Source organism: Peromyscus californicus, unplaced genomic scaffold, assembly GCF_007827085.1.
Source record: "Peromyscus californicus insignis strain IS unplaced genomic scaffold, ASM782708v3 Scaffold_14__1_contigs__length_90479793_seg_2, whole genome shotgun sequence".
In the NCBI taxonomy this organism is placed as follows: Eukaryota; Metazoa; Chordata; class Mammalia; order Rodentia; family Cricetidae; genus Peromyscus; species Peromyscus californicus.
The window spans coordinates 73,447,738-73,473,115 of record NW_026294436.1 but is presented as its reverse complement, the minus strand read 5'-3'; the positions used below and the strand labels follow the sequence as shown (position 1 = coordinate 73,473,115).

Genomic DNA, 25,378 nt, shown 5'->3' with positions numbered 1-25,378 from the left:
CTAGCACATTTTGTCTTTCATTAAAATTATCTTTTGATCAATACATCCTTTTAGGCTCTAAGATTTTTGAATGAGTTAGTATTTTAATGCAGTTCTTGTTATGGCCCATTTTTCCTTCTTGAAGATAACTTTTTACAGTTGAACTTTGTGAGTTTCCTCAGTTTCTACATTTTGAGGAAGAAGTCCTTATTTTCCCACCATGCACCATTTGTGGCTCCACAACACGTATGGCCACAGCCTCTGCTAGCATCCATTCTCCTTAGCACTTAGTGTGGCCCAATATGGAACACTAGTAAAAGTAAATACCACTTAACAAACAAAAGCACACATGGACTCCTCTGTCAAGGAAAACACGGACAGTGGAGACCCCGTCAATAAATAGAAAACCAGGGGAAAAGAGTGAGAGGGAGTCATAGTGTCAAGAGCAACCAAAAGATTAGAGTGTGTTAGGAACTGTGAAAAACACCCATCTAGCACCCCAGGCCCCCAAATAACCCCATGTGCATGACGGATACTCTTAAAGAGAAGCTGAGACCTTGGCCGTTTTTCAACAGAAGTAGAAAATACTGAAATCAACATTCCCCTTTCCTTAAATAACTACAGAACAGAGAATTTCTTTTGCCCTAGGATCCTGTGCACAGTATTTCATTTATCTGACATACTGGGAAGTAAGATATTTTATGAAAAGTAAATTGTGGATATAAGTAATTGAAATTCCTTAGGCATGAACTTTAAAATCTTAATCCTTTTTAAAGATTTGGGAGTAAATTCTAAGCCCTCACTGGTTTTCTCACAAAGGGTATAAGTAATCATTTTGGGAAGAGTTAAACTGTGGTTGTGGTCAACGAGAAATCTGTTCTCTAATTTAGTGACACCTGGGGGACCACTAGGGGCCTCCCAAGCTTTAGCCCACAAGCATCACTTTGAAGTCACGTCTCACCAACGTTTTGGCTTCTCTTTTGAGTTCTTCATTCTCTTTCAATGACAATTCCTCTAGGATTTTTTTTTGTCTACCTGACTCTATCAAGTCAACCCCCAGAAATTCATGTCAAGAAACCAAGTATCTATGACATGTATTGAGAGAGAGATTCCTGAAGATGGGCATGAGCTAGATGAACTGTGATAAAACTGAGCATTTTGACAGTTAAGTCAACTATGCAGAAATCTTAGTATCCAGGTGTGACATGGAGTGGGTGACGCTGCAGTCTAACTTTAGTGTACAAGTGTTCCCACACATTCATGCACATATTCATACACACACATACTCTCTCTCTCTCTCTCTCTCTCTCTCTCTCTCTCTCTCTCTCTCTCTCTCTCTCTCTCACACACACACACACACACACACACACACACACACACACACACGAGTTACCATGTATCCTACAGACAAACCATCCCCGACAGCACATGCAGGAGAAACTAATAGACTAGAACATGATTGCAGCACTTTGCACATTGGGTCAGTTAGGTTTCCTTTAAGTCATCTAAATCCTTCTTGACACTCCCCCTACTTTATCTACCAGTTGACTCCACCCCAAATTTCTCTCTGCCCTATTTCCATGATCACCTGGACTTTTTAAACATTATCTCAGAATACTTCCGGATAACGGCCACTTAGGTGTCTTCATGTGTTTGTTATGAGCTGTCGTATACACTGCAGCCAGGGAGGGAGGCTCTGAACTGCTGCTATCTGGTCACACCACGCACTATCAGTGATCCATCACGCCTGCCCCCAGTAACAGAAACAAACCGCCGCTCCTTCTCGGAACAGGGATGGGGCCGTGTAAGCCAGTCTTGGGAAGGAAAGGATCATGGCATTTGTGTCTCTGCATATTCTGCCCTGTAGTCCAAATCTTACCAACAAAGCACCAGCTTTCAAAATCAGGGCTTTTGTCATGGTTCAGAACCTGCCTCATCTACATGTGTCTCCCACTCACAGAGACTGAAGCAAGCTTTGGCATTTCCTCCCATCCAGGTTATGCTAGGCCAAGCTCCATCATGCCCTGAGTTATGGTTCTAAAGACAGGTTTTTTTGATAAATTTAATGGACAAGAAGAAGTACAATTTGGAAAGAACACTCTTTTTTTGAGGGGCGGTGTCCTTGTTGGTTAAATATGTTTACTATCATGCATTAATTATATAGAATAATGGATTTCATTGTGACTTTTTCACACATTTGGGATGAATTTTGATCCTGGTCCTCCCTTTTTGTCCTCTTCCCCTCAGCCACTTCTCCTTCTGCTCTTCTCTCCGTTTCCTTATTGACTAAGTAAGCTTCATGTGGCTGACAAAGGCGTGGGAGGGACCACTTCCCGGAGCACTAGTCCGTATCCAGTTATGTAGGCAAACTTCATAACTGCCGTTTTTAGTAGCAGACTTTTTTCTAGAAATAACATTAATAAAGGAAGAAACACTGTAAACTTAAATCTTAAAAACATACTTATAGGAGGCAATAAATAAAAATTCGCTATTATCACAATGACTTAAATTTCATCGATCTTAGGGATTTAAACTGAGTGTGAGGTGCTAGTACAATGCAGGAGACTTTTCACACTTCAGCTGAAGTCGTGTTTTCCTTCTTTAACTAGAATGGTGGATATGCATGAATAGTTTTGGGGAAAGCTGAAGGCTAGTTCTTAAAACAGCAAGTATTTAAAACAATTTACAGATACCCAGTGAGCCCACCAGGCTCTAGCAGATACTTCCAAACCCGTGGTCACACCAACAGCATTGGTAAAACTTGGTGAGTCATAAAACAAACAAAAAGACAGGGATCTTGGAAAGGGACTTTTAAGCAGGAGTTTTTAGGTGGGTATGATAGGTTGGATGTGAGACTAATAAAAATGCCTTATACATAAGTATGGTTGCCAAAGAACAAATTTAATTAATTAAAAATTGTTTAAAGCAAAACATAAAAACTGGTGGCTTGTTTTGTGGCAGCCATTGGGCTGCATTAGGTGTGTGGACTATGTCCTTTAATACTGACAACTCCCGGAAACCAGAACTTCTATGGATACTGTCAGGAAGATGAGGGAGGACCATACCACTCACAAGCATGCACACAAGGCCCAGACTGGCAAGCTCACTCCACTGTTGACACTATGTTTTTGGTTAATCTCTAAATTTGTAGTAATTTCCTATCAATAAAGACCAGCTGGATATGCAGTGACGCTAAAAGTCATCAAAATGGGCCCACTGAGAATGTTAACATTTGCTGAAGATCCATTGCCTGTAAGGTAGTATGTTTGGTATTTTGAGGGACAGAAAGAATAAGAAATACAATCTATTCTTACATAAGTAAGAAGAGAGTTAAACACAAGTACTATTGAATAATGATCCAATCAAGACTTACATAAAAATAGTAAGTGCTAAAGAAAACCACACAACCAACAAATAGTATGGATAAATACCAAGAGCAGTGGCTCCAGGTGAGATTTCAGCGTGGCTCCATCTCCCTTACAATAGAGTCTCCCACAGGGCTGCACCAGATTCAGTTGGATATCCCATCAAAAACAGGCTATGTGAAACCTGTGACTCGGGAAGTTGATTCTGAGTGGGTACAGTAAGTTCTCACTGACTAGAAGCAAGGAAATGCGATGTTCACTAATGACATTTGTGTCTATCAGTGTTATCTTCTCTTTGGTATATTCAAAGGTAACATAAAATTATCATTGGAAGGAAGGTTGGAGCCTTAAACACCCGAGAATCAATGACATTTTTCTGAACTTGTACTGACTTGGGCAAAACAAAGGGACACACACACACACACACACACACACGCACGCACAGTCCAAAATCACATATAAAATCAAGCAGAGAAGGAAGACATTGGAGAGGAGGGAAAGTGAGACACAAAAATACATTGATAACAAATGTTAAAACTATTTTTTTCTCCTGAATATGGAGTAACCACTTGGAACTAAAACAGAAATATGGTAACACCACATTTCAGAATTTATGATTTTTTTTCCTAAGAAAAAACTACTTTGTAGAATATAAAATTGTAATTTAAGTTAAAAGAAGAAGATTGTCAACATCTCAGAAATCTGTGTTCACGACCCAAGCTTCCCTCTCCACTGGTGGTGGTTATAGCAGAGGTTTATTGTATGTGCATGCTGCATCTTCCCCCTTTCAACCAAACTCAGAAAGAACAAAGAAATGGGATACTGAATTAAACCTTATAGAATACATTTTTAAAAAAATCTGTAAGATTTCATGTTGTTTTGTGTTGTGATCTTGTTTATCAGTAACTGGATGGAGTTGTGCGGCAGGCATTGATCCCCAGGCCCAGGACAGAGAAGAGCACAATAGTCTTGATTACTGCCTTCACAAACGTGATAAAAATATAATCAAGAGGGCAGATGAGGTGTTCTGAGCATATATGAAGTCTGCTGAAGGAAAACCCTGTGGGATAGAGGAGAAATTCAAGAGTGACGGGCAAGGAGGAAGGAGTTAACCAGTCGGGGTGGGTGAAGGAAGGAAACTTGTCTGAGAAAGTGACCCCTTAGCCACACCTCACACCTGAAATTAGTTCATCAAGAGGCAAAGCATCATAGGCCATTATTTGACTCTAACTAACAGAGATTCCACAATAATAAGCAGAAAGCTTTCCCTGGGATATCAGCAAGTTGATTAAAATGCAAGCATCACAGAATAACTAAACAATCTGTCTCCAGAACCTTTGAACGAGGCTCCTTCATTGCTTTTATGACATAGATTACACCAAAGTAAAGTTTAACAAAGTGGAAATTTCCAACTTTTATTTATTGTTTACTGTTCCTGTAATGAAAGAAGTCTGCTGAAATGTATTCCCACGGCTCCCATTGTCCCATCCCCTAAATATGCTAAAGGTCGATGAAATGGGATTTAAGAATTAGTTAAACTTTCAGCAGTAAGCAACTTCAATGAGTAGCTGAGGTGATTTTAGCTAAGGGATCATTTACAGAGATGTGAGTGAGGCTGAAGGAGGGAGGGGAATGATAGTAAGCCACCCCTTCCCAGTAATGGCCAAGACTCCCAGCACACCACCCTAAACATAGCCAAGGGGCTAACAAACAGACTTCCATCTATAAGGGGAAGGATTACATCAGGTTCTGGGACTTGGAGAATCATCCAGCATTACAAGAAACATTACTGGACAGAGCTTAGCATTCGGTAAAGAAACCCAGCCCTGGCATTCCGAGCCCAGCAGGCAGGGTGCCTGGGCAGTTAAGTCTGAGACTCCATTCCTCTCATGGCCTTCTTTTGTTGGTGCCATGTGGGGAAGATGGGTGTGTGGCAGAGAGGACAAGTGAGTGGACATTCCAGCCAGGTTGGCCCCCACTTTACAAAGAGAATGCCACATCAGAGATAAAGTTTAGTAACCCAGTAAATACCTTAGAGCTAAAAGGTGACTTGGCTACATGTTGGCCCCGACATGTTGAGATTTCATAGGACACACAGCATCCTACCTCACAGATTTTGTGTATCTATTTCTCCTGTAGCCTTGAAAGCATGGGGGAGAGAGAGGGAGGGTGTGGACACTAAACAGCAAAAAAAAATAGGAAGCATGCCGCTGCCACTGCCATCAGATTCCCTGTGCCTTTTCCTGCTTAATCTTTTGGGTAATAACCAGCGAGATAACTGTACAAAACTGTATTATTATGTGTGTATCTATGTGTGTGTATATATACACACACACACACACACACACACACACAGAGAGAGAGAGAGAGTGAACTGAGTTATTTAATCCAGTTCCACACACCCTGTTCTTCAATGAAAACTTGCAAAATGAATACTCAATTTTCATTGGCTGGCTAATGTAAAGCACTTTGGAGTTTGTCATCTGTTTCCATAATGATAGAATTTTAAGGTGTTTAATTTAGCAGGCAAGCTGAATTATAATTGTCTGTAAAGCATGCCCACCAGGGTATATATCTTCCTGCCTCTTCATCATGCCATGTCAAATTGTATTTCCTGAGGTGCTCAATAGGTTGTCATATGTAAGCAAGGAAATTCAATACAATACAATGTAAATTTAATACAAGGTATCTCTATTTACACTGAAGAATTATGTTTACTGTAAGAATTAAACAACAGTGTGTCCATGTGCCATAAAAATAACATGCACAGTGAATATTGATGCTCCAAACCTATTTGTTTGTTTTTTGCCAGTGAGGCTTGGCAATAAGAATATCAACTGCCTGCTGCCCCCAAGGTCCAGATGCTGATTGAGTGTGGCAGATATCTCCCTATGTGAATACTTGATCCTTCAATTAAAAAGGAAGAGAGAGAGAGAAGCTCCCACACTGTGGAAGAATGCCTTATTACCGTTATGCTCGCCTAAAAATGGCACGGATGGAATCTAAAAAAGGCTGTGCTTGGGAAATTCTACCTGACAAATTGATGGGAGGTGTTTCATAAAAGTTAACCAAGGTTTGTTCCAAACTGTCAAGCAGTTTCCCTAAGTGGCTCACTGAATTCTAGGATCCATTGCGCCTGTTAAAACTGAGCACTAACAGAAAGGAAAATAGAATTATATTTGAATATGGAATATAGCTCTTTCAGAATGAAACTTTAAGAAAATACACAGTTATTTCTTTAAAAACCAGAGAAAACTACAACAGACATGCAAGCATTTGAATTTTGCCCTTATGAAATGAATAGTGAATGAGTAAAAATTTCACCTTGATTTTCATATGTCTGGTTGGAACCTTACGCTGAGGACAAGTCTACAAAAAGCTAGAAGCAGAGTAAGGAATAAAATCATGAATTTTTGCATTTACAGATTTTTTTCAAATCCCCTTCCTCATTAATTAGCTGTCTTGACTTTGAGTAATTAAATTAATTCTTATTAATCCAATTTTCTACATCTGTACATGGGGATATTATAAATTTCATGGGCTAATTTTGGGAATTAAAGTACGATCATAGTTAGCTTTAACTGTCAACTTGACATAGTCTGGAGTCACCAGATAAGAGGGTCTTAACTGAGGGTTCAATCTGATTGGATTGGCCCATGGGCACATTTTGTGAGTGCTTGTTTTGACTGTCAAATGATGTATATGAACTCAGCCCACTGTGAGTGACACCATTCCCTAGGTAGGTGGTCTGGGCTATATAAGAAAGCTAGATAAGCATGAGCCTGGGTAAGCTTTCCTCCATAGTTTCTGCTTCAAGATCCTGCTAGAGTTCCCAACTTTCTCAGTGATGGACCCTGGTGGGGAAGTATAACCTTTTCCCCCTAAGTTACTTTTGGACAGAGCATTTTTATCACAGCAATAGAAAAGAAACTAAACCAAGTGCCTAGAAAATAGTTATGGATTGTAGCCAGTCTTATTACTGTTAGTAGGGGATAGGAAATGAAGACTTTTTTCTACACACGAACAAAAAGATTGTATTCACCTGTGTACTAGTGCATCCATTATAAGACTTCAGTTTTACAGCACCCTTTGCCCATGTGAACTGTAGCAGTGTGTATGGAAGATCAATACCTAAGCAATCTCTCTGCCACATTGATAAAAGAATGTATTTGAACAATTATATGATCTTCCAATAATGTTGGTTTCCTTGATAGTACTCGGTATAAGTCTTCAGGAACAAGTACAGCCCTAGACTCCTGCTCACATGATTACAACCGGGTTGATTTGTATGCTGGCTAGTTTCAATTGTCAACTTGGCATAATCTTGATGTCCTGTGAAAAGAATCTCATTGAGGAACTGTGTAGATTGTATTGGCCTGTAGGGGATTTTCTTAATTGGGTTAATTGATACAGGAAGATCTGCCACGAATGTGGGAGATACTATTTATGGGCCAAGCCCTGACTGAATGAAGAGAGTGAGCTGCATCCTCCAAGCATCATACATTCCTTCTCTCTGTCTTCTTGACTTGCATATAACTAGATGCTTCAAATTCTATTTGACTTTCCTGCAAGGGGAATCAGAGGGCGCAATGAAGTCAAGGGTGATCATGGGTGACAGCCAAGGTTTTGGGCTGGTACACGTGGGTGATGTCAATTGTGAGGAATGTGATATGAAGGAAAGAGCAGGACGAGAGACAGGGACAGGATAAAAAGGAACTTGGACATGTTGAGTTTCAGATGGGATAGAGCCGTATGATAGAATGGCTCATTTTCACTGTTAAGATGATGGGAGCTGGAATCACCTATAAGAGGAGCCACAGGGCTCGTGAGGACTTATGTAGATAAGTGTAGCCTCTGGTCATGGCTGTGAGAAATTATCTAGATTGGATTAATTGAGTTGGGAAGAAACACCCTAATTGTGGATGGTATTCTTATATGGCCTGTAGTCCCAGTCTAGATAAAAAGAGAAATGGAGCTGAGTATGGCCATTCATCTTCAGCTGCCTCAAGTTCCCATTGCCATGACTCTGTTAGCTGCTATGAAGAGCTGTTCCATTGTACTGTGATCCAGAATAAGGCCTTCTTTCCACAAGTTGCTTTAATGAAGTATTGTGTTGTACTAAGGACAAGAATAACTAACACAGGGTCCCAAGGAGAAATCTCAGCTGGGCAGCTGATTAACATTGACTAGCATCCTCACCATCACTTGTCAAAACCCCTGGGGTGGAGTCTGAGAATCAAATTCTTAAATCATTTGACCAACAGGGTTCCAGTAATTAGGCAAGTTTGAGAAACAGCACTCAACATCAGTTCAAAGTGTTTCTTTACTAGCATGAGGTAAAGCCTATAAAGGACAACTTCAAGACACAATTCCATAAACTAAATTTTGGACACCAACAGGAGTCATGCCATTTTTGTTAGGTGTTCTACAGAAAATAAATGATTGCCTCATGGTTGTTTTTTGTTTGTTTGTTTGTTTTTGTATCTGGTGTGAGTGTTGGAAAGCCCGTTAAATAATATTGATTCCAGGTCAAATGACATGTGTCATGAGGAAGACCCTGAAAAGATCACGTGGTCAAGAGCCTTGGGAAGGCTTCAACTCAAGGACACGTGGCTTCATAGATGCCTGTGGTAACCTGTAAGGACGAATTAGGTTTCTACAGGGAAAGGCAGGGGAGGAATGTTGATCTCCACTTGAGGAATTCAATAAGTTCCCAGCATAAGACAGTCATGTTACTTCAGAGACTGCCCATGTTGTGTGACTGGACATTAAGCCATAAAAACGAAGATGCAGCTGGGTGGTGGTGGCACACACCTTTAATCTCAGCACTTGGCAGGCAGAGGCAGGTTTATCTCTGTGAGTTCAAGGTCAGCCTGATCTACAAAGCAAGTTTTAGGACAGCCAGGACTGTTAACACAGAGAACAAAAAAACAGAATAAAAAGGAAGAAAAAATAAAGAAAAGAGAAAAAGAAAATGAAAATATAAAGTGACAAGTGGCATACAGGTGAGTTCAACCATAGTTTAGAAGTCATCTGACCACCAAACTGCAAGATACTGAGTTTGTTCTTCAGGTATGTAAGGGAAATGCAGGGCCTTTGAAAACAGACACAGGCAGAATGGTTTTGGGGAACCAGACTATGCCTCTCCACATACCCAACAGCAGACATGAAACAATGCCAAATTTACAGAAAGGGAAGAAGAGTCATGAGAAGTAGTCCTTTAAACAGCTCTTAGAAGATTGATTTTAATTGTGTGTGTGTGTGTGTGTGTGTGTGTGTGTGTGTGTGTGTGTGTGTGTATGAGATGTGCCTTTGAGTGAAGTTCCTCTGGCAGCCAGAGGAGGGAGTCAGACCCCCTGGAGCTGGACTTACAGGTGGCTGTGAGCTGCCCAATGCTGGGGCTGAGATACGAACTCGGGTCCTCTAGAAGAGTAGTACATGATCTTTACCCCTGAGTAGCCTCTATGGCCCCTTAATAGTTGCTCCACCCTGAAAGTGTAGAAAAATTCTACTGTAATTAAACACATCAGACTATTATAAAAGTGTTAGCAAAATATTCATTATTTCTTGCTTATTGTGTATATTTAAAAACCACTATGGGCTGGGCGATAGTGGCTCACGCCTTTGATCTTGGGAGCACTTGGGAGGCAGAGCCAGGTGAATCTCTTTGAGTTTGAGGCTAGCCTGGTCTACAGAGCGAGATCCAGGACAGCACCAAAACTACACAGAGAAACCCTGTTTCGAAAACCAAAAAAAAAAAAAAAAAAGTAAAAAACCCCTCTGCATATACACAGAATATAACAAGCAAAGATCCTGGAAATGAGGAAAGGATTTCTCTAGATAAGCAAGGAGCACACAGGACAGAAAATGTTTGAGTGACAATTACCAGCTGGGAAGAAGGGAGTATTCTATGCAAACCATTAGCAGCCATCCAATCAGAACAAAGTAGTGATATTTCACTGACGCCTATGTACTAGACAGATTTCTAGGGTGAGTTAGAAGTGTGACAAGATTTTTGGCTGTTCAATATCAGATCCTATAGACATGGCTTTTTGTTTTGTTTTGTTTTGACACAGGGTTTCTCTGTGTAGCTTTGCACCTTTCCTGAAACTCACTCTGTAGCCCAGGCTGGCCTCGAACACACAGAGATCTGCCTGCTTCTGCCTGCGAAGTGCTGGGATTAAAGTAGACATCACTTATTTTTATCAAGAAAGTTGTAACCACACAGGAGTAGTTTCAATGGCAGGGAAAATCACTCACTCTAATTACCAGAACTCTCTCTATTACCTCAGATATAGCTATTGCATTTGCTAAAAGTTTAATGTAGAAGGAGATAGTTAGAATAATTAATTCATGGTAAACAGGAGACAATCTGGTAAAAATACTAGGTTTTTGTTTTCTTCTTTCTGGTTATGCTTTCCAAGGCCACTTCAGTTTTCAGCAATAGTTATTTAAAATAGTTTCTGTAATATTAATACATTTTGATACTTGTCACAAAGAGGGACATGGTTTGCTATCCTGTTCTATTCGCCAGAGTTAACAAGAATTCTGTGTTTAACAACTCTTAAAGATAATTCCAATAACTGAATAAATAAATCAGTGTCTTAAAAAGCCTGTTAAAATGTCTTTATAATGAGACTTTGTTTTCATGTTGGTTAACTGGATAGCTCAACTCTCTAAACAGGACAAGGACACATGCATCACGAAGGAATGCAATGCAGCTTAAGTTAAGTATAAATGTCTGCATGTTTAATGCATGCATTGTTTAAATCTCCATGTTGAAATATTTATAAACAGCATCCTAAGGAATATGAGTTCCAAGTGACTTCTTTTAAAATAAACTTATTAACTAAAAAGCATTTGGAACACACTGTGTACATGAACTTCCCACCTCTTTACTTCTCCAAGGAAGAACTAACGGCTGCCGGAAAACGGAAAGTCATACAAGACAATGTCACTCTCACAGCTCCATTCTCCCAGAGTCCCCATTTGTCCCTGTCCCCTCTCCTAGTGCACACTAAACAATGACATGCAGTTCACAAGAGCCATCAAGAGGGAGCACTTTTGAGCCACCAAAACTGCATGTCAACCGAAAAAGCTCACTCTCCCTAACTACAAGGATACTATCCCAGTATTTTATGTGCTAAAACGGTCATTAAAAATTAAGCACCACATATAAGCTGCCATTTAGAATATTAATTTACTTTTACTAATCATGTTTTTAACTTCAGGCTAAAAGAGTTCACTCACCATTCGGGTACCCAGGCTCCGTCCAGGAGATGTTAAAGGAGTCTGGTGAGTAGGAGTGGGCTCTGGGGGCTGGCACGTCTTCTGGAACCGTCTCCTCCAGTTGGGCCTGGCTGGGCTCACTGGTGGCACAGCCACCGCCTGTGCATGCCTAAGCCGGGACAGAGGAACACACCTCAGTCCTGACCCTCAACTTCAGATGAACAGCGAAGAGAGACAAGTCAGAGCAGGAGTTCTGGATCCCGCCGCTAAAATACAATTCCCTTCAGCCCCCACCGATAGGTTTTCTCCCATGCCGAAGTATGACATTTCGTTAGATTACTTTTCATGAGAATTCATCTCCAGGAAGTACAAAGTAACCGGGGCACACGAAAAGCCAGCCTAAGTCACGGCCTCGAGATGCAGGGTGCATGTTGACTGGGTGAGCAGCTCTGCTGGGGAGGTTGGCACTGTGCAGAAGGTCTCAGAGGGAAACACACTTGCATGCATGTGCGCACACATGTAAACACACGCACACACAGAGAGAACACACCACATCAGGAAAAAAAGGACTTAATACTTTGGGGAGAATTTTTTATTTTTATTTTTTGGCTATAGATTATGGGGTGAAGAATAAGAACCAATCAGAGCATTCATTTCGGTATAACCTGCACATTCATATTTCAATATCACGAGAAATCAAATAAAGCAATATTTCTAAGTCAACCAACAAAAAAATTATCCAAGTTTAATAGCTTAGTGGGCTGAATGGGTTACTTTGTGTCAAAAGATGTGGATCCCCTTAAATTATGGATGAAGAACTAAAAATGATCCTGAAAATAGCATCTAACTCCAGAAATAGAACACAGACATTCAAGACATTGGATTTTCTCATAATGAACTGTAAATGATTTCAAAGTTACTTAACAATCATTTCTTTAGGAAATTGAGACACACTCACAGGGTTATTGCTGTCTCATTAGCAAATAAAACCAATTGTAATTTTATAAAACAATAGTATCAGAAAACCACACTTGGTTCCCTCAGTACTAGCCTTCCAAGTCTTAACTGCAATGGAGGCAACAACATTCAAAAATTGTTCATAAATGAAATCCAACCCAGGTCAAGCCTGAAATAAAGCAAAATGTGAAAGTATAACAGTGCAAAAACCAGACAGCTTTTTAGAGCATTTTCATGGAAGCTAGAACTGTGAACCCCATTGTTTTTGTTGATGCCCCTTGGCCTGGGTAGCTTTGCCCGCTATCTGCTCTGCTGCTTAAGGCACTGGGGAGTCCGTTCCCCCAGGGCAGAAGAAGGGGAGAGGCTAGTTAAATATCTTCTCACATTGGAGCATGGAACTGTTTCCTACATTGTTATAACTGGTCACAGAGTTTTCATTACGATAATAAACAACAATCGATGGCCAACCACTTACAGTGAGGTTTGCTTCCTACCAACACTATAGGAGGGGCTGGGCAGACAGCGCTGTTGGAAAAGCGCTTACACAAGGATCCACACTCAGTCTCGGGAACCCACAGAAGACAGCTAGGTGTGGTAGCTCAAGCTTGGAATCCCAGTGCGGCAGAGGTAGAGATGAAGGGTTCCCGAGGTTTGCTGATCAGGCAGCTCAGCCTAATCAGAGAACTCCAGACCAGTGGGAGAGAATCCATTTCAAAACTAACCAGGTGGCCCTGTTTTTATATATATATATATATATATATATATATATATATATATATATATATATATATATATGTGTGTGTGTGTGTGTATGTATATGTATATGTGTATATATATGTATATGTATATATGTGTGTATGTATATGTATACCTACACGTGTACACACACACACACACACACACACACAGAGAGAGAGAGAGAGAGAGAGAGAGAGAGAGAGAGAGAGAGAGAGAGAGAGAAGACAGCGGTAGCCTGTGTCTTCAGAATAATTCCTCATGAGCTAAAGGATGCTCCAGATTGGTGCCATCATCACCCAGGGCCACAATTTCATTAGGTAGGGACCTAACTAAACTCTCTGATTTTCTCTAAATTTTTGGATGTAGAACATGCAACTACATGTAAAAGAAAAACTCTTGTCCTCTTGAAGATGGAGCTTTCATCAACCAAGCAGAAACTGCTAGCCATGTGGCCAACCCCTGATGCTTCAGGGTATGCCACTGCTGACCCAAGAACCAGCTATGGAACATTTAAAGAGAAATTGAAAACATGCACATGTAACCTACATGCTATCAGTCTCAGAAAATATCCAGGAAACAGGGCCATGTGAGGTATCTGAGACATCAAAGCAAATGGTGTCAGAAGAACACCCAATTTCTCAAAGAGAGGGAATATATTCACTTGTGTTTTCAGATTCTTTCCCCCTTAGATTCAAAGCATGTGGCAGCGTGTTCTTGTTGAACGGATCACACAATGGGCTTTAATTCTGGTTGTTGTGATTTTTTTTTCATTTGTATGCGTGTGACAGCATTCTCTCGTTACCCCTCTCCGAAGAAAAACTATGCTATGGGACACATGCTGCTGCAGTTATTTACATAGAACGTAAACTAAAATCAACTTTGTTTTGAAAATTTGATGATTTTTTTTTTTCTAAAATAAATGCAGTATCTTCTTTGGGAGGGCTTTTCCCTGGACTCTGTCATCTGAAATCTACAAACTGGTGGCCTGACAAAGATGCACCTTGGGAATTCATGAGATTATCTTCCTAGCCAGTGAGACAGGGTGTAAGGAGTTTTTGTTTTTGTTTTTTTTTTTTTTTTGGTTTTTCGAGACAGGGTTTCTCTGTGTAGCTTTGCGCCTTTCCTGGAACTCGCTTTGGAGACCAGGCTGGCCTCGAACTCACAGAGATCCGCCTGGCTCTGCCTCCCGAGTGCTGGGATTAAAGGCGTGCGCCACCACCGCCCGGCGAGTGTAAGGAGTTGTTGAAACAACAGAAATAGCAGCAACTTTATCTCAGATTGGGCATTTAGAGGGCTCTTCTTTAACTCTGATTGGTCTAACACTGATTGGAATTCTGACTTAGGAAAATAAATAACTGGATTGATTGAAGATATCTTCATAAAACAGAAAGGACCATGAAAGCCTGTGAGGTAGCAAAGTTAGCAGCCTCAACCTGCTTCCTACAGCTTTTAGTCGATTACAGACCCTCAGAAACAAAGTTCACAATGTTGTGTTGGTGTCTCCAATAGACGGGTAACTTCTGATCTAAAGAGGATTTATGTGATTTGATAAAATGTATGTGTAATTTCATTACAGCGACAATCTCTGAAATAGTGACCATTAGGAACTACTAAAGCTAGCGTTCTAATATTTCCAGTATTTTGTTTTCAGACAAGCAGGGCCCAAGTGTACGAAGATGGCTGTGGGAGTGTTTAAAAGCATGAAGAAAGAAAAAAACACCTCACAATTGTTTTATCCATCCATACCAACCTTTTCCTGAGAAGTTAAGCTTGGGGTTCAGGAGATAACTCATCTGCTAAAGTGCCCACCGTGCAAGCAAGAGGACCCGCGTTCAGATCTCCAGCACCCATGTTGAAAGATGGCTTGGTGGTGTGCATCTGTAACCCTAGTGCTTTGGGGAGCTTGCTGCCCAGACAGTCTAGACAATCAGTGAGCTCTGAGCTCATAGACAGAGACAGACTCCATTTCAAAAGAGTCAAGAGTGAGAGAAGACAGCTGATATTGACCATTGGCTTCCACATGCATGTGCACACACCCACTCCTTCCCCAGTACACAGACAATCACATACTTATCACACATACACACACACACACACACACACACACACACACACACACACACACACACACACTTCGAGCTATTTCCATTATTTAGCATTCACCAAGTGACAAATGGCTAGTACTGCTGTGAACATTTTCAAATACTAAACTTGACCCTTGCCTGTTTTTTATCATTTTTAAACATTAACCTTGACCCCTGCATCTTTTCCTAATAGTTAATTTATTGCATTTATCGGGACCTACCAAACTTCACAATGAATACTACCATATTAGACAGCTAGACTGCACCAAAGAGCATGGTCTGTGGAGGCACACATCTCTAATGCTGACTTTCCAAAGGATATTATGTAGAAATATTTAAAGCTCGGACTGCTTATGACAGTGTTTGGTGGTCATTCACTCATTCTGGCACGAACTGTCTTTGTAGTTCCTTGTCTCCAGCCAGTACTGTCAATGCTCTGCACAGAGAAATTGGGAAGACGCAAACTTCTCTGTTTCAGAGGCTTATAATCCAGTCTAATGCAAAAATTAAATGAGTGACACAGAGTGGCTTTACTGTGCTGTGCCCGGGGAGTATCTTCCTCTGTTTCAAAGGCCACTCAGGGCTTTCCTGTCAGGGTGCTTTGTTTCCAAGCACTTAGTCAACACTCTGAGACAATACATACAGGCAACTACACTTGGTGGAACACCTGCTCTCCACGATGTGTCTAATGTCCTTGAGAGCTGGTTATTATATTGAAACTGTGAAATATACAATAATCCCTCAATTAACCAGGATGAACCTAAAATGTCATGGTTCATTTAACTTACTGCTTAACTGAGTTAAGTTAAAAAAAACTAAACAAGCAACAGAAAAACCCCACTAAATACTTCCTGAAAATGCATTAGGATATTTCCTGCCCTGATAAATATAGTGGAATTAAAAAGAACATGAGCAAGTTTGTCTCCTTATTAATCTTTAGGCCACAAGGACATCCATGTCGTTATGACCTCTGACACCAATATTACTCAAGACCTGACATATATTGTAATTATTTGGGGTTACCTTTTTAGCATCACAGAATTTAGGGCTCTCAAAAAGACATTAAAAACCATTAAGTTCAATGTCGTAAGTTTAGTCCTGAAAAAAATGAAAGCTGATGTGCCTTAGCACGCTTGCCTTGGGTTACACAGTAGTAAAACCTGAATTAAAACTCCAGGGAACAGAGCACCAAGTTAGTTGCACTTGGTTTTCAAGCTGTAACAAAATTATAAAGTATGGGATATTGAAATGGATTCTGAATGACTGCACAGTACATCCTAAAAATTGCCTTAGGAACAGAACATTTTTATGCCACTTACCTCCTGATAAAACTTAAAATTTCAAGAATTTCTGTTTAATCTTGGTTGCTTCCAAGCAAGGGAGACTGTTCATGGTTTTCATGTGTACAGCTCTTTTGAAAACAGCGTGGCCTTCACTATTAGCTTTTGAAAATCGAGTTAGTACACTTTCTTAGCTTTTTAGTAATGTGACTAGAAGTAACCTGAACTGTCATTTCCCAAATCCACATGCTGTGCTGAGCAGAGAGGCACATGGGGCCCTTCAGAACAGGCTTTCACATTGTCTGCCTGCCCGCCCTTGTTTTGTGCTGTCAAATCAGACACTTAACAGCGGTTGGATGCAGTTTATTTTCTCATGGTATAATATTTTGAGCATTCACGAGCATGTTAAGTAAAATGAATGCGTACACAGTGTCTACATAAATGTAAATTTATTCATAATCAAGAGCAGAATATTTTCTATGGCATTTATCAAAGCAAATACCCTCATATAGGTATTGCTATAAAATGAAGAGGGTGTTTAAAACAAATAGGGACAACCTCATGTTTATATTCAGTTATTTTCAGATGTGCTATTAAACTTAAAAAAAGATTATATTTCATCAAAAAGCAAAAGAGAATAGGAGTACAAATTCCACAGCAATATCAAGGTCTTTTAAAAGACCTTCATATACAGAAGTGCCATTTAGCATTAAAAATGCCACCATCTTCCTGAGGAAACCTCTAAACTGTTGACTCTCGGGTTTCATCAAGTGACTGCTCTTCTGAGACAGAAGTTTAATATAAATCACAGTATAATAACAATCAAGAATATCTTGGGGTCATTTAAATCTTCATTTAAAAATACAAGCTCTAAATTCATACTGAGAGGAGTTTTTCAAATGAATACAAGCACCACAGGCAACCACCTTATTAATCTAAGTATTTTGGAAAAAGCTCTTGACAATTAGAATGTCCCAGGAATAACCAAAAAAAATTAGTTCTGAGCATCTCAACATAGGTCTAGGAAAACCCACTAATTCATATGGTTATTTTATCCTTCAAATAACACAATAATAGATATGTAGGTAATCAACCAAAGACTTCACTTTTAGGCTGTGGAAGGAAGTTTCAGTAGAAATACTAACAGATGAAGCTTTTTGGTATTTTGTTTGTTTATTTGGTTTGGGACGAAGAGAAATGATAGAAGCTGAATCGACTTACTCCCAGCTTGATGAGGTATAGACCCCCAGGGGAAAGGTGCTGGAGCAGGTAAGCCTGGAGGTTTCTGGTGCTGTTGTAGACAATGTTCCACACTGTGGAGTTATGTGTAGGAGTCCAAGTGTATAATATGTAGTGCTCCAGAATTCCGTTTAGTTGCCTCGGTTGTTTCCACCTGGGAATCAACAAAAGATACAGCACTTCATTCATTCATGTCTAAACAGAGACATATAGGATTGGTTAAACTTTAATGCATCCTGCTGAAAAAAACCTACATGGAAAGATCGAAAGTGGTTGTTTCTTAAAAATATACACACAGTTATAAAATACCTATTCTAAGAAACTTAAGGGAAATGTGACATAGTCCTTGACTTCTAATTACTTATTATTTTGTTCTTTCTCTCCCTCTCTCTCTCTCTCTCCCTCTCCCTCTCCCTCTCTCTCTCTCTCTCTCTCTCTCTCCTCTCTCTCTCTCTCTCTCTCTCTCTCTCTCTGTGTGTGTGTGCATGTGTGTATATTATCTGTGCATATACTTATGCAGCAACTCACACACAGAGACCAGAGAATGACATCAGGGTTCCTGTTCCATCCCTCTGGGTCTTACTCCCTCTGTACAAGGTCTCTCCCTGAACCTGAAGCTAGACTGGCTGAGCAGCAAGCAACCAACACCCTCTTGTGTCTCATCAGTGCTGGGGTTACAGGGGTGTGTGAGCACACCAAGGTTTTTTATGTGGGTTCTGGAGATTTGGACTCAGGTGTTCATGACTGCACAGTAAGTGTTCCTCCTGAGATGTTGCCACAAGCCCCAGTTACTTGTAATTTAAAATAGTTAATAATATACAAATGTGCATACTTGTTTTTTATCTTGAGTTTAGGATATCAGACAAAACGTAAGAGGTATGCAGTATCTGAGTACTTCTGAGGGATGTGAGAGGAAGAGGAACAGGACCATGCTAAAAAACCGAGCAACCCAACACAGAATGAGTGTGTAGTCGTGGAAACCTAGAAGGGCTGCGGCAATGGGCTGGGCTTCTTGGTCCTGTGAAGTTACACATCCAGATCAAGGGGGTTGGACAGGTAGAATCAAGAATGATGGACACTTCAGATGAGGGTTACAGTGTTTAGGGGATGAGAAGGTCTCACGTCGGAACAGACAGAAGACAGCTCAGCCGAGAAATACCCAGTGAAATGGGGAATCTTTGATAAGGAAGAACACAGCTTGTCTTAAGGCAACTGAGGGCCAGTACAAGGGCTTAGAATCCGAACAAAGATGCCACCAGCATGAACAGTAATGCTTTTCTGCTTGAATGCATGCCAGAATTTACTCAGTGTCAACATTTTGTTCATAGATGAGAAAACTGGGAGTAAGAAACAAAAGTGAGCAAGCGTGAATTGGCGCTGTTTTAACTCAGCTATTTAGATCTCATATAATGAGAAATAAACAAAAGTCACTAATATCAGAAAAAAAATCTAAATATATATGTTATATTCCTCTCTGACTAGAACTATAGGGGAATGAGGTTGTGTGCTCTTCTATGGAATCTGGATTTGCTTCCTGGTACCCACATGGAGGCTCACAACCCTGGGTAACTCTAATTTGGGAGATTTGATCCTCTGAAAGCCTCCTTGGCATATATGGTACACACACACACACACACACACACACACACACACACACACACAGAGGCAAAGACTCACATATATCAAATAAAATAAATCTTAAAAAAGAAGTAATATACGCACATATACACACATATATGTATATATTATTCCAGTCATCACAAATTATTGCAAAATACCCTCCACCTATAAAGAAGTTGACAGCAGATAAGTAGGTGGTCATTTTTCTTTGACTGACAACCACACAGAAGTTGCATACACATTTAGCTTGGAGTGATTGCCTAGAGACAAAATGGAAATTAAGTTGACAAGTGATAATCAGAGGTTCCTAGAACCACTGGCCTAATCATTTCTATGCATTTAATCACAATACAATTAGTCTGATGTCACAAGCCCTTCTGAATGAACTCACTGGGATTCTAATGCTAACCAACAGGTGCAGGATACCAGAGCTCCACTTACTGGATGTGAATAGTTCTAGAATCCAGGACAGCCAAAGTCGGGGGATCTACTTGTTCTGGAGGCAGCTGTGCTGTCTGCAGGATGACTCGGGAGCTGTTTGTGCACCCCACGTGTGTGCATGCACCAAGTATGATCTCGTGGGCTGTGAATATCCCCAAATCTGGGGGAAGGAGAGAAACAAGAATTTATTTTCCATAATACATTTCTCAGGAGAGCTCACTCTCCTCCTACATTCTGACCTCTAGGAATTGTTAAAGCTTAACATAAGAATCAATAATTATGAAAATCAGTAGAAGTAAAATGGATTTCTCTCTTAAATGACATGGCTGCATTGAAATGGACCCTTGTCAGTCACAATCTCCATTTGACTATTTCATTTTAACAATTTGTTTTCTTGAATGTCTATGATCAGGTAAATCACTTTCAGGGTTTAGTCTTAGTTCAAAGACTCTGTTAAAAATAAATGAGATATTTAAATTATTTTGAAGACAACAGGAGTTGTTTTTGAAATGCAAATATATAGCCTGTAACAATGACTTTGAAACTGCCTTTCCCTGTCTACCTAGCCAACCATTATTTGACCTTCAGATCATTCAAGTTGAGTGCATAGGCATGCTTTACTTATAAGACATTCCCGACACTTCCCACTATCACCTTGGACAGGCAGCAGCTATCATCTGCTCGCCTGACCCCCATAGCACTTTGTGCACACCTCCAGTATGGCACTCACAGCACTGCAGCCATATTATATCCATAGTATCTAATATCATGTCTGACCCATTAAAGGTTTTGAATATATATAACTGAATCAATGACTATAGAATCAATGAAGGAGATGACAATACAGTTGAGCTAGGTATGAAAGGCAACCGTGCACTACCCTAGTCAATAGAATAATCTCTCCTTCCCATGAATTTCCTTGGTACTTCACACCTGTTTACTTTCCTAATGAATGTCATATCCCTAATGAGAATACATTAATCTATAATTCCCCAATTCCATTCTTAAATGCCCAAATTCTTCACATATAAAAACACTCAGTAATCTAAGTAAATTTTGACCAAGTTTACAAACTTTAAATATAATATGTACTTTCACAATATTAAAAATAGTAATTTTGAGAAACATCTTTGAAATATGTCATGATTTAGGTAACACATCTTCTTAAATCTCATTAACCTTGAACCATTACAATTTCATGTTTAAAAGATTAATGAAATGCAACCTAATTCAGGCAAATAGCTTTTGCATTATACTGATAGCAAAAGTAAACCAGGAAAGGAGTGCTGATTTTCATGCAAAATACAATCAATTGGTTAAAAAGGTAGGTCACCAGAAGAAAGGCAATCTAGTAATTTCATAGCAAGTGTTGCCTTAGAACAAAAAGAGGTCACCAAGATGACACTTGGCATGCTTTTGAGCAAGCCTCACTCCTCTATGGTAAGTATCTAATGGTGCCATGCCGACATGAGACACCCTCATGCAGTGCCAGCAGAGGAACACAGCAAGAACAGACTGAAGGGGATGGACCAACTTGGAATGGTACGACTCTAAAAGGTGATAACAGCAGCCTCATCAAATGTGCATGAGTAAGAATGGGAGAGCCCTCATTTGGATGAACATTGTATAAAACTTCTGTCTTAGTCAGGGTTACTATTGCTGTGATGAAGCACCAGGACCAAAAGCAACTGGAGGCAGAGAGGGTTGATTTGGCTTACACTTCCACATCACTGTTCACCATTAAAGGAAGTCTAGCCAGCACAGCTTACAAAACAGCACCGTGAGTGTGGGTGAAACCACAAGCGTTGAGTTACTAGGTGTCATAACCACAGGGATATATCTTCTCGGATTGTGTGTGTTTGTGTGTGTGTGTGTGTGTGTGTGTGTGTGTGTGTGTGTGTGTGTGTGTGTGTATGAGAGAGAGAGAGAGAGAGAGAGAGAGAGAGAGAGAGAGAGAGAGAGAGAGGGAAGGAGGGAGAGAGGGAGAGAGAGAGTATGTCAGTATGTGGGTGGGTGGGTACACACTTGTGTGAGCTTGTAGGGGCCAGATATCGACTCCAAGTATCATCTTCAATTGATATCTTTATTTTATTCAGTTTTTATATTTTAGCAGGGGTCTCTGGCTGACCTGTCACTTTATATGTCCCACCCACCTCAATAAATTGTTGCTTTTAGGTGTTTTGTTACAGCAAGAAGAAAAGTACATGGTACATATGATGTGAGAAAAGATTGTTCAAGGAACAACGCCTACCTGCAGGGCTCCTCTGCCAGACTGTGCTTATGGCAGAAGAGTATACCATTGCTCTCTGTACTAGTCCTCTGCTACCCCTGATTTTCTAGGACTTGGTGAACTTTCTCACTCTCTTCTCTCCCCCGGGTTTGAATTCCTTATATTCTCTGGGAAGGAAAGCCAGAGGCTTCATTTTGTGTCCTTTCAGGAGCCAAAGCAAGGATGTCACACAGCTTAAAGGAGCTCCCATGGTGGCCAGAGGTCATGGTCCATGTGTCCAAATTGTGAGGATGTCTTAATCATGGCAGAACGTCTTGGTTAGCTACAATTGAGACTGGATACTGTCATAATCTTCTCTCAGTGATTACTGGAGAGTTCTCTTTTCTAGTACACCCAGATTGTTAAGGCAGGGACTTGGCTATCTAGTTTTTACTTAATTAAGAAACCACCTGGTTCAAAGATGACACCATCTCATATTTGTGACCTTCATGCCCGGAACTTTGTTATCTTAGCTGTTGCCCCAGTGAATTATTATGTTATGTCTGCACCATGGTTTTCCCAACATGTGAAATTCCTCATTCTCCTGTATACTATAAACCTCATGCCTTGAATGGGGCTTTGATGACCCAATTCCTAAACTCATCCAGGATATTTGCCACAGATGAGAAATGTTTCCTGCATCAATGATACAGGGGCTGTTTCCTGTGTTGGGATTTTGCTGTGACAAGCTATCTTCTTCTTGGGGTTGGGAAACACCTATTTCTATGACCTTTAGGACTAGAGCTCAGGTGAGGAAGTGGCCACATTAGAAGGGTCACATTTGGTACAGTGAGTATGACTCTGTCTTAGTCTGTGTTATATTCCTGTGAAGAGATACTATGACAATTGCAACTTTTATAAAATAAAGCATTTCATTGGGGCTTTCTAGTAGTTTCAGATGTTTAGCCCATTAACAACTCTTGAATCAGGACTGGAACAGAAGAACCCAACCATGTAAAATCCTCCAGTTAGAGATACAATTCACCTCAACTACTCTGCATTGTAAATGCTGTTCAGTTTGTAGATGATCAAGGCATTGCATACTAGAGCAGACATGACTTTAATGTACATCAGGGCTTAAGAATGTTCATACTGTCAGGTGTGGTAGCGCATACCATGGTCCCAGTACTTGGGAGGCTGAGACAAAAGATGGTTGTGAGTTTCAAGATAGCTTGGGCTACATGGTGAGACCTTGTCCAAAAATAAAAAGTAAAATGAAAATAAATCACACATACACACACACACACACACACACACACACACACACAGAGAGAGAGAGAGAGAGAGAGAGAGAGAGAGAGAGAGAGAGAGAGAGAGAGAGAGAGAGAGAGAGAGAATCAAAACCCCAAACAATATTGATGCTAAATAATATGGAAAGTTATATAAACCTTGAAATAGTAGTATGAGTCAGGAGGGTCAGGGTAGCTGGACAGACAGGAGACAATGACCATCTCATTGAGGTAACATTTTAAGCAGAGACCTGAAGCCAGTGGCTATGGAAGCTGTAGGGATTCTGGCAAGGGAACATTGCAGGAGAGGATTTCGCCAGAACCAAGGCCTTTAGTCATGATGGAATAAGAGAAAGGCGTTAAAGACCCTTCAACGATTTTGTGGAAAATAGAGAATTGAGGCAAGAGATAGATGGTAGGAAGGGGTAGGTGATGGGATTCAAGTATCTGAATGAGAGACAGGAAAGAGTAATGAATGAAAGCCAAGAATTACTGGTTATCTACAGTTTTGCTTGTTAGAAAACGTGAAGGAACTGAACAGGGAGAGCTGAGTGTAGAGAGGACAGACAAGCAACCACAGTGACAGGACAGAGACTATGGGGTGGGGTGCTGTTAGGGATAGAGGGTATGAGAGCTGTATCATCAGCCAAAAATTCTCTTTGGATTCTTTGGAAACAGCAGCAATGACAAAAATACCCCCCCCCCTACACACACAGTCCTGAATTGTCCTCTTAATGCTCTTAAAATGAAATCTAGTACTGGTCAGTCAGATAACAATTGACTTCACATTGTCTACTTCCCATTCCCATTCATTCATACCCCAGACATAACTCTGTTCCCCTCACATCACAAACTCACACTTGGAGGTCTTTGAGGGGGTTGTTCTATCTACTTGAAGTCTATTTCCTCCTTTGTTGTTGGATGACCTTTGCTTATCCTCCGGGCTGATCCTCCATTGAGTAGTCTCCTTGATAGTCAGACAGTTCACCATTAGTCATGGCTCCCCTCTTTCCTGGTTTTCCTTATTATAATTATCAAAACAAGTCGAATTATGTTGCCATCTATCCCAGCCTTTTATCCCTTTCAAGAGAATGGAAACTCTCTTTGAGTTCAAAGAGATATTTTCTATCATGCTGACCATATTATCTCATGATTGGAGAGATTCCTAATGAAAATACTTTTCATTTGTTGAATAATGAATGGACAAGACCAGAGAGAGACCTCAATGCCCCTTACATGGACCACCATTATCTGTTTTTAGAAATATACTAATGTCTAAAAATCTCCAACACAACTGTCAAACCAATGGGGGCCTATAATTAGAAGCTAAAGAAAATTTGCTTTTAAAAATAATAAGGCAAAGCTGTGTATGTCTGAACATCAAACACAACCACCAAGCACTAATGCTTCAAAACAACAAAACAAACAAATGAACAATCAAACAAACAAATAAACGAAAAACCAGGATAGAGAGGCAGATGACCATGTAAATCCTTATGTGTTTTGGAACAAGGGTATGCAGGTAACATATCAGGGGTAGTTACATATATATTAATTTTGCATGATACACACATATGATGCAGATAGAAAATGGCTGTAGTATATTAATATCAATTTATTACTTAGAAGAATTTATGTGCAAATCCTAGTTTGCAATGCCCTATTCCACCTCCGATGTCACACAGCTCCTTTCCTCAATGACTTCAGCATTGGCTCAGCTTTCCTTTCAATCTTAATCTCCCTTTTGGCAACTTTAACATCCTCAATAATGACTCATCCCTGAATCTGGCTTCACTTAACTTCCTCAAGTGCAATGCCCTTCACCTCGACTTCATTTATTCACAACAATCCAGCAGAGTTCCACTCATTACTTCATCATCTTTGGAACCGTACCCAAGATTCTAAATCTAAAATCTACCCTATGCAGACGCAAGCAGGTTGCTGCCCA

At 40.3% G+C, this 25,378-nt stretch overlaps 1 protein-coding gene across 1 annotated transcript in view; it reads right to left on the bottom strand.

Moving 5' to 3' along the window:
• Ush2a (usherin) overlaps positions 1-25,378 on the bottom strand; it is a 706,426-nt gene that overhangs the window by 312,304 nt on the left and 368,744 nt on the right. The window contains exons 32-34 of the mRNA XM_052737975.1: positions 19,933-20,092; positions 17,854-18,025; positions 11,595-11,742 (exon numbers count right to left, since the gene is read on the bottom strand). Of these exons, the coding sequence (XP_052593935.1) occupies positions 11,595-11,742; positions 17,854-18,025; positions 19,933-20,092 (480 nt within the window). The remainder of the gene's footprint in view (positions 1-11,594; positions 11,743-17,853; positions 18,026-19,932; positions 20,093-25,378) is intronic.